Source organism: Vicugna pacos, chromosome 9, assembly GCF_048564905.1.
Source record: "Vicugna pacos chromosome 9, VicPac4, whole genome shotgun sequence".
NCBI lineage: Eukaryota > Metazoa > Chordata > Mammalia > Artiodactyla > Camelidae > Vicugna > Vicugna pacos.
Genome location: NC_132995.1, coordinates 75,653,504 through 75,672,839, shown reverse-complemented (window position 1 = coordinate 75,672,839; position 19,336 = coordinate 75,653,504). Strand labels below are relative to the sequence as shown.

The 19,336-nt window shown below is 34.9% G+C and overlaps 1 protein-coding gene across 2 annotated transcripts in view; it reads right to left on the bottom strand.

Moving 5' to 3' along the window:
* Positions 1-503: 503 nt before the first annotated feature.
* The window catches only part of GLMN (glomulin, FKBP associated protein), a 34,415-nt gene continuing 15,582 nt past the window's right edge, over positions 504-19,336 (bottom strand). For both annotated transcript variants that reach the window (XM_072968269.1, XM_072968270.1), the window contains exons 10-19: positions 17,786-17,816; positions 17,591-17,680; positions 16,642-16,683; positions 16,478-16,551; positions 14,407-14,491; positions 11,452-11,561; positions 10,643-10,706; positions 1,718-1,829; positions 849-931; positions 504-743 (exon numbers count right to left, since the gene is read on the bottom strand). In XM_072968269.1, coding sequence (XP_072824370.1) covers positions 633-743; positions 849-931; positions 1,718-1,829; positions 10,643-10,706; positions 11,452-11,561; positions 14,407-14,491; positions 16,478-16,551; positions 16,642-16,683; positions 17,591-17,680; positions 17,786-17,816 — 802 coding nt within the window. In that variant the 3' untranslated portion in view covers positions 504-632. The remainder of the gene's footprint in view (positions 744-848; positions 932-1,717; positions 1,830-10,642; positions 10,707-11,451; positions 11,562-14,406; positions 14,492-16,477; positions 16,552-16,641; positions 16,684-17,590; positions 17,681-17,785; positions 17,817-19,336) is intronic.

Sequence of the window (19,336 nt, the reverse complement as noted above, 5' to 3'; positions counted from 1 at the left end):
TTTTCTAGTTAGCTCCTTAGATTAAAGGAAAAGTCACAGGTACTTTTTAGCTTTTCCATGAGCCAGCCAGTATTTCTAAAATTAATCTCTGCAGATGCTTTCACTTTGTAACTGCTGCTGGAGAGCTGCTGGTAGAACTCTGTCCTCCTCTGGAGACAGAGAAAGCAGGGGAGGTTAAGTAGTGAACTGGTCTGAACTCAAAACTGCTCTCTAAGCGCTTATGGTGGTGTGATAGCCAGTTCCATACTAGGAGTTCTGAAATGTAACATACAACATCTAACTGGAACATAAAATTTATCAGTATTTTTATCAACTCACTACAACTATCTGAATGAATAAAAGCAATTCAAGTACATTTTATGAAGTCATAGTGTAAAATTATTCATTTGTGTTGGATTTTTAACAGTTGTACTTAGAATACACATATGGGCATTATTTACCATGTGGATACCTTTTTAAAACCAAACAATGCCACTGATCTATAATGTATCATTACAGAAACATAAATAAGAAAAGCTACATTTATTTTCTATTGGTAAGTGTTTCACAGAAAAATTTTAATAAAGGTATTCAATAAATCTTAATGAAAAATACATTTTACTAATTTTTATTTAGGAGATGGAGCTTTGACTTCATCTCTTACTTTCTTCAGAGGTAGATTTTGTTTTCATTTCAATGAGTTCTTCTACTCGAGCCAGAACACTTTCAATCAAATCAAATGTGAAAAGAGCTGAATGTAGGACCTGCAATGCCAAGAAAAATTACTGTTACTAAGGCTGCCTTTAAAACCAAACAAAGCAAAAAAGAAAAGACCAGCTGGATATAGCATTGAAAAATTCCAGATCTACCTTAAGCTGCATTTCAGGAGGCATATTAGGGATCTCTTCTCCACCCACAGTTACAGAACAAAGATCTTTAGACTTCTGGACTTCTGTAAGAGAAAAAAAAATGTGTCACACTCAACCACAACTGTCAGATTTCAGTAATAAATTTATAAGCTACTTTTATCACTTACTAACTTTAAAAGATGTCAGTTATTGGTGTCAATTAAGTCTTACTGTTTAATAGCTCAGGGTATGCTTAGCTCAAGCTATAAATGAATAAAAATATCAAAATTCTGCAACATGTGAACTTATGTTTCTTTAGGTGAATAGCATTATTTAGGCATGTACAGGATGAATGAAAATTTATAAACTTTTTTCTTTAATACATACACAGAATTATACCTGTCACACTGAAAGACAAAATTTCTAGTAAGGCCTGTACAAATACCACCATAGTGATCTGGAAAAGATCACAAGATTATTATAATAGAATTGCTGACTTTAAAAACTAAGTCTAAGTCTAAGAATCTTTTTAATAATTTGTACAGATTTAGTTAAGGGTGAAGTGGGGGATGGACCCAGCACTACCAAAGGAAGTACAATGATGTCCAAACACTTCCAATACAATTAGATTCTTAATCAGAACTTGAGGTCTTAAATCAGAGTATGTTTCAGTTTGGTTTAAATCTCAGTTAACCCAATTTCCGTGTTAACTGGTGTATAGATTTGCTAAGAATCATTTTAATTGTAAAAATGACTTAGCTGTCGTGTTTCCCTGTTTGCTATAAATTAGACAAGTACATGATAAAGTTCTTTATTTCAAATATAAATGACAGTTCAAAAATCTGACTAACTTTTAGACCTAACTGAAAATGAGATTGTACATTACCAACCTTGGCTGTTTTTAATTTCTGCTTCATAATGTGCTTTTGACATATTAAGTCCTATATGGAGTGGCTTTAAGAAATTCTTTTCAATCTTTTCGAGTTCTGTCCATAGTCCAGTCTGTTCAGAAGAATTAGTGAAAGAATTATTTGGTTCAGCATTTACTGATTGCCTGCTAGGATTAAACATGTGCTTTGAGTTGGAAAAACAAAAATGAGTAAGACATGACTCTTGCCTTTCAAAGTAGAGTTTCCTGTTTAATAGGAGTACATTCATTACTACATCTAGTAATTTTATATAAATACTAATCAAAGCAAAAAATATCAATCAAAATAAAAATGTACTTCAGTCAGTACATTCATTACTGTGCCATGTGGACAGATCCTGGTTTTGAGATCTGTAACATAGAAGAAGTTTTATTCATGAGAAAATTATTTGAGGATAATCCACATGGTCTGCTACATTCTTTTCTTATAACACCCCCTCCCCCAATGACTCTACCCTGTAAATCCCTTCAGCTCTTGATCTTTCAGTTGATTTCCTTGTCACAAATCTAGTTCCAGAGGGGTCTTTTTCTTCCCTATGAATGGAAACTTTTCTAACACAAAGCTGATACGGACTTTCTTGGTGATCAGTGTAGATGGAGATTTTACCTGCCCAGGAAAGCTTAGGGTTATTTTGTCATCCGTACTGGAGGTTTTTATTCCAAGAGCATTTCCTCCTATAGTACTAGAGGAAGGGAATCACAAAGTCTTGGGTTTTTTTTTTAAATAAAGAATGAAAGTAAGACAGACAAAGAAAGAAAATTCATTGGTATTAGTACGTTTCCAGGTACTTTTTACAAAGGAAATTATCTTGGGCAAAGAAGAGAAACTTAGGAATCCAGTTATCCTTAACTAGAACTGGACCACTTGGAAACCTATTTTGTAATGAACTTATTTTGATCCAAGTGGTATATGACATCTTACATATATTGTACTCCAAAATAAAGACTACGTATCTCCGTGTTGAATAATTTATAACTCATTGACTGTCAACAATACCAATTTAAATCTCTCCTTTCTCATTATTCCTATATTGCTAGGAAAAGTAGAGGAACTATCAAGAATCCAAAACCTCAAAAATATGTGTACTTTTTCACTCAGCATCTATGAACTTATCTTGGTGAAGAATTAGAGATGTATGCTGTAATGACTCCACTGCAAAGATGTTTATAAAAATAATGTTTAGTGAAAAATTGGAAGTAATGAAAATATTTCACAACAGGAGACTGGTAAATTGTAGTATATCCACATAATGGCACATTACACAGTCATTAAAATAGTGTTCTTCAGTACATACTCATTTAAAAAATAAAACTGATTAAGTTGGATTTCACCAAAATTTAAAATTTCTGCTCTTTGAAAAATTCTATTATAATGAAAACATAAGCCACCAACTAGAAGAAAATATTTACAAAAAACATAGGTAATAAAGGACTTACATCCAAAATACAGGGAAAAGTTTCCTTTTAAAAAAGTTGGTTTAAGTTGAAAAGATTTCCTTTCACCCTTAACTTTACTTAGTAATAGAAATTCTTTGAAATCTTACTCCCAAAATAATGATAAATTTAATGTCTCACATTCCTTCTTTGGTGTAAATGAAGAACTAAGTTTCACTAATTAATTCTCTTCAGCCAACAGGTTTAACCTAGTTACTGATTCAGGATTTAAAGAATTAAATATACTTTTTATCAAACACATTTATTGAATGTTTTAAATTTCTCCTTTAGAAAGTAATGATTAAAAGTTTACAACAGAGAAGTGAGATAAGTTTAACATATATAATCATGTTTTCCTTGTGGTTTCAAATTTTATTTCAGAGACACGCCAGAAAATCAAATATATTATGTTAATTGTCACTCAGATACTATCTTTGAAAATATCTGCCAAATGAGGTTGCTTTTCAAGTAGAAAAACATACTATTCCTGAGTTCATATGCCCTATTTAGAACTTTCCATAGGAACAATAAATGAACTTTGATATGATACAGTGACTGGTTATGTTTAGCTCTGTACTCTGAAAAACAAGTTTCAAGAGTTTGGCTACTCAGCAAACTTTTAAAATTAACAATTTTCACCATCTTTATAATATATTTATAATATGTAGAGGGATTTCCTTGGATACCAAAACTTTCCAAAATAAAATACACCGACTTCAAACAACTTTGGTAGTGCTTCTGACAATTTAAAAAGATAACTGCCCACACCTCTGCTGTCACTTGTCATTCCTATAAAACATTTTCTACTTTAAGTTTTAATGACCTACAGTGTTTGCAATTCAGTAAATACAGCTAACCTTTAGATGTGTGTAAGTTTAAGTTAAACAATACAATGTCATATTGTTTTGCAAATACCAGATACCAACTTAAAAATGTTGCACAATTTATAATAGGCCTCATCAAGAAGCATCATAGCCTTTGCACCCACGTTGTGCAAAATAGGTCTGATAAAACATTGTTACCATTAGAACGTACTTTTAAATAAACTGATAGACACAAGCAGTGTATGCATTATATCCATATATGCTGGAAAAATAATTCTTCCAGACCCAAGTGAGCCATTTTCTCATTTGCCAAATAATATGCAGTTATATATGCTGATATGTTTCTTTTTAACTTCTACAAAGACCAGCAGAATGTTGGTAACTTTCCATCTTTCAGAACATCAGGGGGCCTCATTCAGCATATTGTTTCTAGGTGCTTTAATTATTTGAAGGTTTTAAGGTTTCATTAAGACTTGCCAAACTCTCATTTTCATTGGGAGTTTACTTTTGATGAAACTATTATTTTAAATAATCTTAGCTTTAAAGTCTTACCTTTATTTTCTTTTTTTTAAGAATGTGGCTCAAATTAAGTCAGAGTTTACTAATTATAGAGTCAATATTTTTCTGAACACTGTCACTATTTAGTTTCAGATCAGTAGTTCAATGTGAACATGTTTCTGTATTTTACTTATTTTTCTCTTAAAAAAAGAATCTGAGTTCAGTGTATACATGCTAGTTTTACAGTTGTCATGAATTTGGAAAAAAATGTATGCTACCTGATAAAGTTCATTTTGAAAACAGATTAAAATAATTTGCTGTAAAACTTGACAATTTTACTGACAGTAGGTACAATTCATTTCCCAACTAACCACATATTATGTTACTATAAAAGTAAACTGTACAGTGTGACAGCCCTTGTGCTCTGGTTATGGTCAGACTGACCATTAAATACATCGAGATGTTGGTAAACAATATACCATACATCTTATTCCTAGCCAGTTTGTCATATCCCCTCCACGTTCAAACACTGTTCTTGGCAGTTGACTGCAAAATTTGCTGCAACATCCATAACTCTCAATCTGTGCAAGCAACCTGATATTTTCAATTACATTCCATTTCATTAAACTGATTTAATGCCTCACCAACATCCTTGGTCATGACCAGCGATTTGAAGAACACTGCTCTAAACTATATACCCGAGGAGAGAAGTGCTGAGTTGAAGTATTCTTCAGCTTCCCTGGATAATGCCAGACTGCTCTCCAAAAGAGATACCCAATCTGTCTGATCACTGTTCTGTAGTCTCACCTATGCTACCACCTTTTTAAACCTTTGCTGTAGTAATAGGTGTGAGACGGTACCTCACTGCAGTTACAAGTTAACACTTCGATAAACACTATTGATACTGGGAATCTTGTCTTGGGGTTACTGGCCATGTGGGCTTCATCTTCTGTGACCTGCCTGGACAGTATCTGTCCTTTACCTATTTTTTCTGATTTGTGGCCTTTTTCTTCTTGCTTTTGTAGTTGTTTTTTATACTAACTATTGGATGGAGGAAGGAAGATTTTTTTTCTCCCTTTGTGGCTTTTTCAGTTTCTACACATTTTCTTTTCCTTGAATAGGTTTTTGTTTTCATGTTACTAGGTTTGTCAGTCTATTCGTTGGTGGTTAGTGTTTTTTTACTTACAAAACCTTTTTCCACCCTTAGGTCACAGGGGTAGTCTCATATAATGTGTTCTAAAAATTTCTTAGTTCCCTTTCAACTTTAAGTCTTTAATCTGTTTGGAATTTTGTTTTGTGTGTTATGTGAGCTAGGCATCAAATTCCACCCCCCCACACAAACCATACCCACACACATATTGCTACATGTTTTCCTAAGTATCTCATATTTTAGTTGCAATTATAATAAAAATGTTTTCTGGTTGACTGAGAATCTTGATCATAATTATATACTTAATGTGTCAAATGCTTTTTTTCTGTAATTATTGAGATGAACAAGTATTTCCTCTACTTTAATCTATGAATTCATTATTTTGCATTAACAGAATAAACTCAGCTTAGTCCTATGACTTAAAATTTTTTTTGCTAGATCTGGCTTGGTAATATTAGTACCTATATTCATAAATGAGATTAGCCTTAACTTTACTTCAGGATACTATTCTAGTCTGTTTTGGTATTAAGATGATATCTCACTGAATAGTTATAGCATTGGCCACAAATACTCTTTATCCAGTCTTTGGAACACTTTATATAAGACCTGAATATGTGTGTCTTAAAATTATGGTAAAATTATCTGTCCTTGTGATTTCTCTTAGAAGACTGTAGCAGCTGTGTTAGGTTATCTTTTAACAAATTCCATTTCATTGAAGTTTCCAAATTTACTGTTAATGTTTTCATGTGATTTTCTTCTTGTTTTTCAATCTGTGCTGTATTTATACTTATACTTCCTTTTTAATTAATAACATATTGTATCTTCATGCATTTTTCAAGTCGATCTTGCCAGAAATTCATTAATAATTTTATATTCTTTTCTGATGAAAGCATTTAAATTTGGAAAGTTTTCTCTAGGCGTCACTTTAGCTACATCTCACCAGTCTTACTATATAGCATTTCATTATCCTTCCGTTCTAAATAGTTGATATGATCTTTTATTATAAACAAACATCACATAAAATAGATTTTATTTATAATTCATAATATTTTAATAAAGGTTCTCAAACTTCACTATGCTACTTAAAAACATAGATTTCTGTACTTTACTCAGAGGCTTTGAGTAGATTCGGGGCTGAACCCAGAAATTTGCATTTACATATATATAAATAAACATAAATAAATATATTTTTAAATATATAAAATACCTAGTGATTTTGAGTAGGATCATATGTTAAGAAACAGTGATCTAGAATGCCAAGGAAGAACTGAATTTTTAATTAAAAACTTTAAGAATTAATTTAAAATTTAAGTAGTTATGTGTTGCTACTGTCTACTGTATTGGACAATGCAAATCTAGGAGATCTTTATTAAGAACGTAGTTCTTAATGCCAGTAATTTAATACACAGCCCATAATCTAAAACTTATAAGGTAATAAAAATGTGCCAAAATTAGGCTAAAGAAAACTTGTTGCACATTTTGTTCAGCATAATTCCACAAATTTTTCATATGGTGCAAACAGTAACATTATTAGAAGCATGTAAGAGTGAAGAAGCTGTGGAAACAAGAATATTTTCTGTCTTACATTAAGGTTACTCAATCTTTTAAAAAAAACCTACAAAGAAAATCATCTTACCATTTATCTTCAGTATCTAGAAATAGTAACAAGATTTTTAAAAATAGTTAAAAGGATAAAAATTTGAAATGTTCACAAATGCTTACTTTTAATTTTATACCCGAGTAACTCACTGCTGGAGTAGTTCTGAAGTCTTTTCAGTTCTAGAGCCTAACTGTGCATTTCAACACTTGCAGCCTACCTCACAGGAGGATTAGGCAGTCTTACACCACAGTGACACTGACTGCCAGAACAGACAGGAGCCTTGCAAAGGATACAGTCAACCATGATAATGAGGAAATAAAAAGGAAATGAGTAAGACCCAGTTTTCCCCTTTCTCCTAATTTATAAATGACTTCTTTACAAAGTAACATTGTAGAACTTCTATCATTTGTAATATTAAGGAGTATCCATAGCCTGACATCATCTGGCTCTGCAGATAACACACGAGGGATATATATTTTAATCTTGGAGAAGGAAACAATTTAAATCAGAACCAAAAAGGTGGATTATATAGAACTATATGTATGTGTATATATGCCAGATATTTATTGTTTTTTCCTGAACAAAAAAACACAAGGATACATTACATAATTCAGTTTTTAAAAATTCCTGGTACGAACTTGTGGCCTTTACAATCTCACATTGTTTCCCTTGTCCCTGTTTCATTTTACATATTAAAATCACAAATTATTTTGGAAAAAGAACATGTAAGCAGGTGGACATGAAAGGACATGAGTAGACCGGACAGAGAATGAGGGATAAAATTATGGGCTGTGTATTAGAATAAATGAATGTAATTCAATAATTAATACTCATTTAGATACCTGCCAAATGATACCGAATACTAGGTCTAAAAACTAAGTTGGCTTTACTAGGACAGATGGAGGGTCAAGAAGTTACGTATAACTGAAGTGTGGGAGAAGGAGCCTGTAACTTATGCAGATAAAGAGGCATGAGATGGTCAGGTAAGAAGGGGAATGATTTGTGAAAAGAGTAAGTCAGTTGACAGTAACCAAAAATAGCAGGAAAAGAAATAGATGATCATTCAATTATGAATCACTTTGTCTTGTATTTTAATAATTCTGTTCTTATTTAATTTTTCTATACACCTTTCTGATTGCTTTTCAAAAGTTTTTTATCTGACTAGTTACCATCTCAGCACACTTAACTGATCAAAACTAGGTACTGGTAGGAGTCCTTCTGAATAAAACTACCTACAGTTCACCACTAGAGTATCATTTTGTTTCTCCTTTAATCAAAGTTTCTTAAAATTCAGAAGCTGTCATTTTTTTGATTAACCACAGCAGACAGATCGGCCTTTCATTTATATGTGACCTATTGTGATTGCATTTGGGAGAAATGCTTCCATGATGAACAAGCTTCCTCAAAAGTGTCAAGGTGCCATCTTGTACTGATTTTTTGCTCATTTCCTTGGTATGATAATTCTTATAGTAACTTGCATAGCAATACTCTGGAATATTTGATCTCTAAGAAAAATTGTTAAAAAACCATTAAATAAGAAAGCAATCTTATAAAGCTGGTTATATCCTTTTCTTCACCATATAATGTTCAAGTCAAATAAATGCGAGGCATTGTGGATATCACAGTGGACATGGCATAATGCTAATCTGTTCCGTCCTTCCTCTGTAGGCAGAGGCCCATCGAATAAATCTATCACTCTTAATCAAGAAGATTCTTTTTCTTTCTGTCAAGCAAGTCAGATCATCTTTAGATATGGTCTCTTCCTGATGTAAGTAAACACTCATACCATACACCCTAAGGACACCTTCCTGAAGCCTCAGGGCTTCCACTGCTGCTGAATTTAGAAACTCCGCTGGAGAGGAGTCAAGATTTAGTTTGTGATTCAAAGGTTCTGGTCACAGCCTCGGGTCATAGCTACCTCTGCCACTTAGTTAGGTATATGTATTTGTGCAAGTCAAAGATCCTTCCTGGGCCTACATTATCTATGAAAAATAGAAACTAAAGAGTACTTACAGCATTGTGAAGAATAAATAAATGATAGCACCTGGCAAGAATAGAGATTGCCACCGGCAGGGGAAGGGATGGGTGTGGAGTGATGAGGTCAGAGTTAACAGAAGGAAAACAGGGGACTTCTTGTGATGATAGTAATATTCTATATTTGATAAGGATTTGGATAACAGATCTATGCATTTGTTAAAACTCACTGAATGTACAATTAAAAATTGTGCATTTCATTTTATGTAAACTTTAACTCAAAGAAAAACTACAAACAGATACACAACTCTTCTTTATTTGTGGGAAAGGATGCTTATATCTGCAGTTTAGCTTGAAATGCATTAAGAAATAAGAGACTGATGGATAGAGTGGAGAGAGAGATACATGATAAAAGTGGAGTAAAATGTTAATGGTAGAATGGTGGTGATGGGTAAATCAGTGATCACTGTAAAATTCTTTCAACTTGGCTGTATGTTTGAAAAATTTTATAAAATGTTAGGGGAAAACACCACCCTAGTACAGAGTTTGCACTAGTCAATGATAGGAAATAACTATTTGGGTCTCAAGAAGGATGAACAGGAGGTCAAGTCACCAAATCTAACAGATTCAGTCAAGAAGGAAGGAAGCTGCTACTTTTCTCAAACTTTTCATCCCAAATCATGACTTACTTATTTTTAAAAAAACAACTCTTTGGCATTCTTAAATAAAAATCAGTTACTTTCATTTGTTTTTTTTATTACTTTCTAAAAAAGAAATTAACAACACTTGTGATTCAGGTAGCCAGAGTTAATAGAGGTGACACACATACAGAAAGCAAGTATGAGAATGGAGTAGGCAGGAAGAAGATGAAAAGCAAATGATTTTACTGTATGACAGATCTCCCTCAAACAGTTTTCTGTGTACTGAATACTAACAATGATGCACTGTTGTGTTTTTTTTTAAACTCAACTTCCTATGCATTATTCAAAAGGTGGTATTACCAGGGTCAGGTTTAGTACTGAATATGCTTGAATTTGTCATGTCTGATGAGGGGATATCAAATTATCAGATGATTTTATTTTATTTAAATCATGAGCTATAGGTGGAGATAAATGAACAAGGTGCCCAAATACATGTTGAGTTCCAAAAGGTTATCTCAGGACGCACGACTGACTGACTGCAGTGCAGCAAGGTTGAACAATGCTTACAGCAAGAGCAGAGGTACAACAGGGAAAAGAAAGGGAAGTGGATGTGGGGTGGGAAGGGCTCCTGGGATCATTGGTACTTCTCACAACTTTGTAGCTGGGTAAAATATTAACTACTGGCTTAAGTAAGTATTGATAAGAAAATATAAAACATTCCTTATGCATTCTAGACAATAGTTTGTTTTTCAAAATTTTCACTTACTTGATTGTCATTTTCATTATCTTTGATAACCAAATACCTCAATAAATTTAATGAGGCCATTATCCTGTTAATTAAAAATATATAATTTGTTACTTACAGTATAATTTTATATAATCAACAATTTCAGTACATAAAAGGTAACTTAAAACCTTAGGTATATTTTTACAATTATGTTTACCATTAGAAACTTTTCCCTTTAACATTTCACCACATTTCTTATCCAGTTAACGTTAACTTATCACTCTTCTCAAGTTCATCAAATACAACTGTGAAAATTACTATTCTTTTTTCTCCAAGGGCAACTTGTTATCTTTAATATATAAGAGTACCATCTCTTGCTTCCTGAATTTTAAGATTCCTTTAATAAATGCTCACAACTGTTTCTCAACATCCATTATAGTATACCAAAAGTAAAATTGCATGTTCTATATGGAAGAAAAAATGATGTATGTCCTGGAGAACAAAACAATAAAACCCAAACACATAAGCCTTTTATAAGTTATATACACGAAATTCTTAGTTTTCAGTCACCAGTGCTATTGTTCCAAATCCCCATGGGCTAGACTGGAATGCTGGGCACCTTTAAAGTACAAACCATACTGTTAGTCAGACTTCTGGAAAGAAGACTTTTTTTGTTTTTACTTAATATCTAATTACTTAAATATGAAAATCCTTACGTAATTTTATGAGTTAACCATAGATTATAAAATCACAGGAAAATACATTTTATTTTGCTTTAGGTTCCTAAATAAGGGATTTCACATTTTATTCTGAATTTACTGTGTGAACCTTAGCAACAGTCACCTCACCTATCTGAGTTTTGCAGTAGATCTGTTTCAGCACCCTCTGGGAGAAAGAGCACCAGATCTAGAAGGGAAATCAGCTGTGGTCCTGTGAACCATCTGTTGTCATGTGCTCTCTGAAAAGCAAAATGAAAATTGGGAAGCATTTTAAATAACAGGCTGATAAATTCCTGTTTTTCTAATACCCTGTAACTATTAAGATAAACCATTGCACATTTAAAATACACATTTTAAAACTTTAATTTCCATTTCTTCATTCACTATTTCCAGACACCTAGAGCAAACTCTGCCAGTCTGAGCACATCGGTGCACTTTTCCCCTCTGTATGTGGAGTCACTGAGCATTCCCCCCAGACTTCAGTTCCCATTCATATTTCAGAAGTATGCAGCAAAACAAAACGGAATCATTATCAGCTCAAAGAATTAATACAATTTAAATCTCCAGTTAACAAATTTCAAAATCAGGTATTAGAGAGTAAAAATGGGGGATAAACATACAGGCATATCTCAGTTCACTGCACTTCACTTTACTGCATTTTACAGATACTGCATTTTTTACATATTGTGGGTTCATGGCGACACTGTGTTTAGCAAGTCTGTCAGCACCACTTTTCCAGCAGCATTTGCTCACTTTGTGTCTCTGTATCACATTTTGGTAAATCTCAAAAAACTTTCAAACTTCCATTATTATATATTTGTTAGATTGTGATCTGTGATCTTTGATGTTACTACTGCAACTGTTTTGGGGTGCCACGAACCATGCCCATATAAGACTACAGACTTAATTGAAGTTGTGTGTGTTCTGGCTGCTCCAATAACAGGCCATTCCCTGGTCTCTCTGCCTCTCCTCAGGCCTCCCTATCCCTTGCAACGCAATATTGAAATTAGGCAATTAATAACCCTAAAGTGACCTCTAAGTGTTCAAGTGAAAGGAAGAGTTGCACGTCTCTCACTTTAAATCAAAAGCTAGAAAAGATTAAGCTTAGAGAGGAAGGCATGTCAAAGGCTGGGCCGAGGCCTTTGGCAAAGGCCTCTTGTGCCAAACAGTTAAGCCAAGTTGTGAATGCAAAGGAAAATTCTTGAAGAAAATTGAAAGTGCTACTTCAGTGAACACACAAATGATAAGAAAGTGAAACAGCCTTACTGCTGGTATGGAAAAAGCTTTTGCTGTCTGGATAGATCAAACCAGCCACAACATTCTCTTAAGCCCAAAGGTAATTAATGCAGAGCGAGGTCCTAACTCTCTTCAGTTCTATGAAGGCTAAGAGAGGAAGCTGCAGAAGAAAAGTCTGAAGCCAGCAGAGGTTGGTTCATGAGGTTTAAGGAAAGAAGTCTCCCCAGAACATAAATGTCCAAGATAAAGCAGCAGGTGCTAAGGCTCACGCTGCGGCGAGTTACCCAGAAGACCTAGCTAAGACAGGTAAGGAGGGTGGCTACACTAAAGAGAGCTTTTCAGTGCAGATGAAAACAGGCTCATGTTGAAAGGAGATACCACCTAGGACTTTCATAGCTGGAGAGAAGTCACTGCCTTCAGTGTTTCAAAGGACAGGACAGGCTGGCTCTCAGAGCAGTAACACAGCTTGACAATGAAGCCAGTGCTCACTTAGCATTCTGAAAATCCTGGGGCTCTTCAGAATTATGCTAGATCTACTCTGCCTGTGCTACAAATGTAACAACGAAGCCCTGAGGACAGCACATCTCCTCATGACGTGGTATTTTAACCCCACTGTTGAGATCTACTGCTCCGAAAAAAGACTCCTTTCAAAACACTAACCGCTCACTGACAACGCACCTCATCCCCCAAGAGCGCTAATGGAGATGGACGATGAGATTAATGTTTTCGCGCCTGCTCACACAGCATCCGTTCCACAGCTCACGAAACAAGAAGTAATTCTGACTTTAAAGTCTTATTCTTCAAGAAATACATTTTATAAGGCTATAGTTGCCATAGACAGTGATTCTTCTAGTGGATCTGGGCAGAATAAACTGAAAACATTACAGAAAGGATTCACCATTTTAGATGCCATCAAGAACATTCATGATTCAGAGGAAAAGGTCAAAATATCAACATTCACGTGTCTTTGGAAGAAACTGATACCAACCCTCCTGGATGACTTTGAGAGGGTCAAGACTTCAGTGGAGAAAGTAACTGTAAATGTGGTGGAAAGTGCCAGAGAACTAGAATTATAAGTGGAGCCTGAAGATGTGACTGAACTGCTGCCACCTCATGGTCAAACCTGAATGGATGAGGAACTGCTTCTGACGGATGAGCAAAGAGAGTGGGATTCTTGAGATGGAACCTACTCCTGGTGAAGATGCTGAAATGACAACAAAAGACTTAGAATGTTGTATAAACTTAGTCGATAAAGCAGTGGCAGGGTTTGAGAGGACTGACTCCAATTATGAAAAAAGTTCTGCTGTGGGTAAAATACTGTCATACACCATTGCGTGCTGCAGAGAGAGATTGTTCACGACAGGAAGAGGCGACCGATGTAGCCAACTTCACTGCTGTCTGACTCTAGGAAACTGCCCGTCCCCCGGACGTTTAGTCACCACCCTCATCAGTAAGCAGCCACTGACATCGAGTCAAGACTCTGCGCCAGAAAAAAGACGGCAACTTGCTGAGGCTCTAATGATACTAAGCATTTTTCAGAAATAAGTATTTTAAGATTAAGGTATGTACATTGTTTTTTTAGACATAATGCTGTTGTGCATGTAATAAACTACAGTACAGTGTAATTAATTTTGATATGCACTGGGAAACCAAAAAATTTATGACTTGCTTTATTGCAGTTTTTGCTTCATTGTGGTGGTCTGGAACCAAACCTGCAATATCTCCGAGGTGTGCCCGTACACTAATATTAGAGATAGAAAAAGTCCACAGGGCAAAAATCTACATAAGAATAAATGTATCCTACAAAGTAAAATAAACTGATAATTGACACCTTGGTTATGCTCTTACCTTTAATGACACATCAATTTGATTTTTGATATTTTGAATAATAAAGGCCTCCACACCTGAGTGATTACTTGTATTCAGTAAGCACCTTAAAAGCAAAAGTACATTTGAAATTATCCTGGACTGCACTGTAATTAAAATGATGAAAGTTTACAAATTCCAATGGGCCATGTGTTATCTCTAGGAACACAAAAACCAGAGAGGACAATTCGCAAGGTGATCAACTAACTGCAAAGATCACCTATTAAGGTTATTGCCCTCACTAGCCGCAAATTCTGTTGTTCTTTTAATTGAAATATAGTCAGTTATAATACATCAATTTCTGGTGTACAGCATAATGTTTCAGTCATACATATACATACATCGTTTTCATATTCTTTTTCACTATAGGTGACTACAAGATATTGAATATAGTTCCCTGTGCTATACAGAAGAAATTTGTTTTTTTATCTATTTTATATATAGTAGTTAACATTAGCACTTCTCAAACTCCCAATATATCCCTCCCCCAGACTTTCCCACCGGTAACCATAGGTTTGTTTACTATGCCTGTGAGTCTGTTTCTGTTTTGTAGATAAGTTCATTAATGTCTTCTTTTTTCTTTCCTTTTTTTTTTTGATTCCACATATGAGTGATATCATGTGGTATTTTTCTTTCTCTGACTGACTTCACTTAGAATGACTATCTCCAGATCCATCCATGTTGCTGCAGATGGCATTATTTTATTCTTTTTTATGGCTGAGTGGTATTCCATTATATAAATATACCACAGCTTCTTTATCCAGTCATCTGTTAGATTGCTTCCATGTCTTGGCTATTGTAAATAGTGCTATGAACATTGGGGTGCATGTATCTGTTCAAATTAGAGTTCCCTCTGGATATATGCCCAGGAGTGGGACTGCTGGATCATATATGGTAAGTCTATTTTTATTTTTTTGTTTTCCATAATGGCTACATTATGGCTATTTTGTTTTCCATAATGGCTACATTCCCAGCAACAATGTAGGAGGGTTCCCTTTTCTCCACTCCCTCTCCAGCGGCAAATTCTATTTTAACTGAATCTTTCCAATAAGAAATTTCTATAAAGCCAAATTTGAATCTTTTTATGCACGTAGTTGCAATGCTTTCACATGGGAAGAATGGGCACTAGTATAATATCTTAAAAACTAAAAGCACTCCCAGTGAAAGTAGACTAGTCTGGTTAGACTAACTTAATTACAAAGAAAGAACAATCGATTAGCTTAAGAAGAAGGCAGAGTTTTTTCGTAGGGAAACAAAATAGGTAGATGAATAGGAAGCTGGTAGGAGACCTAAGCATCACACTGCGATTTCATAAATCTGCCCTGACTCTGGCAGTAGAAAAGAAGACAGGAGCAGGAGTTAGTACTGGCCAGTCCCAAAGCAGACTTCTCAGCGCGTAAACACTGCCCCAGTTTGGTTTTAACTCAGATTTATACATAGCTGACAGCACACTAAGGTCCACAGGCCAAATCCCGCTGCTGCCTGCTGTTTTACTGGAAGACGCGCACCCCTCCATCAAGACAAAGCTGAGCGGCCGCGGCAGATGCCGTGTGGCCTGCATGCCCGTGCCTGCTTATAGCCCTCTGCAGAGAGTGTGCCAACCCTGAACTCGGAGAGCGGCTAGAATCTACCCCCTCAAACAGCACTATGAAGGAGCTCCCCTGTTAAGTTCAAGTGGACACTCTGCCCAGAGTTGTAATTTCAGCGCCATTAATTTTAACTGTGAATAACAGAGATCACTGACCTATCTAGAGTTCTAGCAGGAGCCCCAGCAGTCTCAGCTCGATCTCTTAAGTCTGTTTTAATTTTGGAGAACTTCAGTTAATTAAACTGAAATACGTATTATTATTTATGTAATATATATTGATACATGTATCCATAATTTTTGATTAGCTTTTCCCTACCCACCACAGATAAGAGAATTTATTGTAATATGGCTTCCAGCCAGAGTGGAATTACATGTAAAATACACCAAAATACAATAACCTAGAATAATTAATGGCATTAATTTGGTTTTTAACCAACTTTGCAATTAACCATTCTCAATACATACCTAAATAATGTATATTTGCCTTGTGATTCCAACTTGTTAATATACAACTGAAGCACGGCTAAACCCTTTTTTCTCTAAAATGGAACAAATAATATTGTTATATAAACTAAAGATTAAATTGTTTATTAAAACTTCTTATTATTCAGTCCCAAACATGTACATACCAGTGTCTCAGTGGGGCAGAGTGTCATTATTTTGACTAAGCCCTGGAAATTTAAAAAAAATTAATTCAAATGTTAATAGATTATATTTACCACAAAGACTGTATTATTGGTGGATACTCTAGAAATGCAGAGAAGTGCGGGCAGGAGATTTTAAAATGAAGGAAGTTTTTCCCTGAGCCTTCCATTCCACTTCTAGGTCTATAGGAAGCTAAATACAACCCATTTTGTAAGTGACCCTGAGCTGGGTGGTATAAAGTGTAAATTTAGAAGTGAAGGGTAATTTTCAGTTATGTCTACAGAGTGGCAAAAAAATGAAATGGAACATGCTGAAATGTAACCCCATTAATCTAAAATAATCAGGCTTAATATACTAACAAAAACCATATTTTTTCATTTAAGAAGTGGAAAAACAAGTTTCTACACTGACATCTGAGGACCTACTTAGCTACGACAGCTAACAGTATAAAACAGGCAGAATAAATCACAGGAGGGAAAAACAAAATGTCCTTCTAGTAATGAGTTAATGCATCCTTGACGGAGTCCTGAGGACTTGAGTTATGCTCAAAATAAAAGGGCTTCATTTTCTAAGGTTCCTACAGAAGCAAAGTGTTAAAGAATACAGTTACATTTTCTACTAGATGCTGTGCTGTCGACTGTGGCAACCACTAGCCACGTACAGCTACGTACGTTTAAATTAACTTACAGTAAATAAAATTTAGAGTTCAGTTCCTGAGTCACACCAGTCGTATTTCACATGTTCAGTGTGGCTAGTGGTTCTCAAACTGCATGGCACAGATAACAGAATGCTTTACTATCACAGAGTTCTGCTGGACAGCATGGCCCTAGTTTCAGAGGACATGGAGAAGAAAGTGGGAGAGGAGCCTGAAAAGACCTGAAGTTCAGAAGAGCAAAGGGACTTCTTCAAGATTAGAATGCATACTTCACTCACCTGAGGCACAATAAGGAAGCTCTTGATTTCTAAGTACTGGTGAAGCAGCCTGTTGTCCTCTAATCTCAACAAACCGTTCTCCAGCAGGTCCTGCAGGTTAAGATACGTGCAGAGACACATAAATTGTAAAGTCAGTAGCTGTGTTTGTCAACATGATTATGCATTTAAATTACAATGGGTGCAAACAAATCTTACCAATCCTTTGGAGAAAACAGACTCCTCTGTTCTGAAAGAGAATATTAAAATTTATCAACATGGTTTTCTAAACTTTTAAAATTAATTTTCGTTTTAGGAAAAATAAAGCAGAAATTGAAATTTAAATACTTTAAAAATATGTATCATTAAGGAGAAATTCTGTTGAAGAACTTAGTCAGAATTCTGAATCCATTTTTGATCTGTCTTTTGATTTCTACTGACATCCGTATCTAACCAAAATCAGCCCACTCAGAGCTTACTCCTGGTATCAGATCAATAGATCTCCAACTGCAAGTGCTAAGAAATCAACTGTACCTTATACAGTGCTAAGCATTTTAGTTGATTAATCAGTAAAACTTTTTCAATTCTTTATACATATAAAGAATTAATGCTTCCCCTTGCGATCATGTATTTTTTAAAGGTTTGCGATCATTGTTAACTAGGTAAGATCTGTGGCAAAAAATATTTATCTCAGGCTCCAGGTTCTTATTGTAACCGAATAAGGAATTAAAAGTGTTACAGTTTTTGGCTCAATGATTAACAGTTTGGAAATCTTAAGACTACAGAACTTAAGATTCAAATCAACAAGTATTCTCTTTTCATAAATAAAGAAACTAAGTAAAAAATGTAAAATCATTAAGACATACATAAGACAATAAATTTACAGAGATAGTAACTGCTTGTGCCAGCAGACCCTTGGAAATTCCTGCCTGGTAGGCCGAGGCTTTGGACATCTGCCATGTTACAAATCTTCCTTCACCTTGGAAGAGATGGGATTAATACACTATCACTAGTGTTCCTAGAGGAAGTACTGAAAGGCCCTGGCTGATCTCGAGATAATTAAAAGGTTACAGAAAAAGAAAACAAAGCATACAGAGCTTTGTAAAATTCTTAAGTATCTGTCTGGGAAACTATGCAAACGTATTACTTTGTAATGTTTTTTAAAAGAGCGTCTTTCTTCTTATTGGTGCCTCAAATGAGAAAAGTTATTGAACGGTACCACTGTTAGTAATCTAAGTTATAAAGTGGAGTCAAGACATCTCCTTCCTTTTGATGTAGTTCACAGACTTTGTCCATGAAGCAAAGCCACGGATGAATGTCTTTTTTATTGGCCACCCCTTCTTAGATGGAAGAGGCTGCAGTGGGACAGAGGTTTTCTCAAACAACAACTTCTGAAATAAGCAAAGAAACCTCAGAAGCAGATGACTGGAAATCTCCTTAAAAGACAATTTTTTTAAGTTATTTTTATTTGGGGGGTAATAACTAGGTTAACTTATTTATTTGTTTTTGGAGGTACTGGGGATTGAACCCAAAACCCTGTGTATGCTAAGCATGTACTCTACCACTTGAGCTATGCCCCCCCAGGCAATATTTTAATATTATATTTGGTTTAAAATAAAAGATTCTGTTGTAAAACCTCTTTGGTTCCTTTTTTGTCTCTATTGTGAATATTTGCTTCACTATTTTATAAAATAACCAATTAATTAACTAGGGCGTGGCAAAGAGAAGGCAGTCTCCTCTGTTCTTGACAAAGACTATCTTAATGCTACT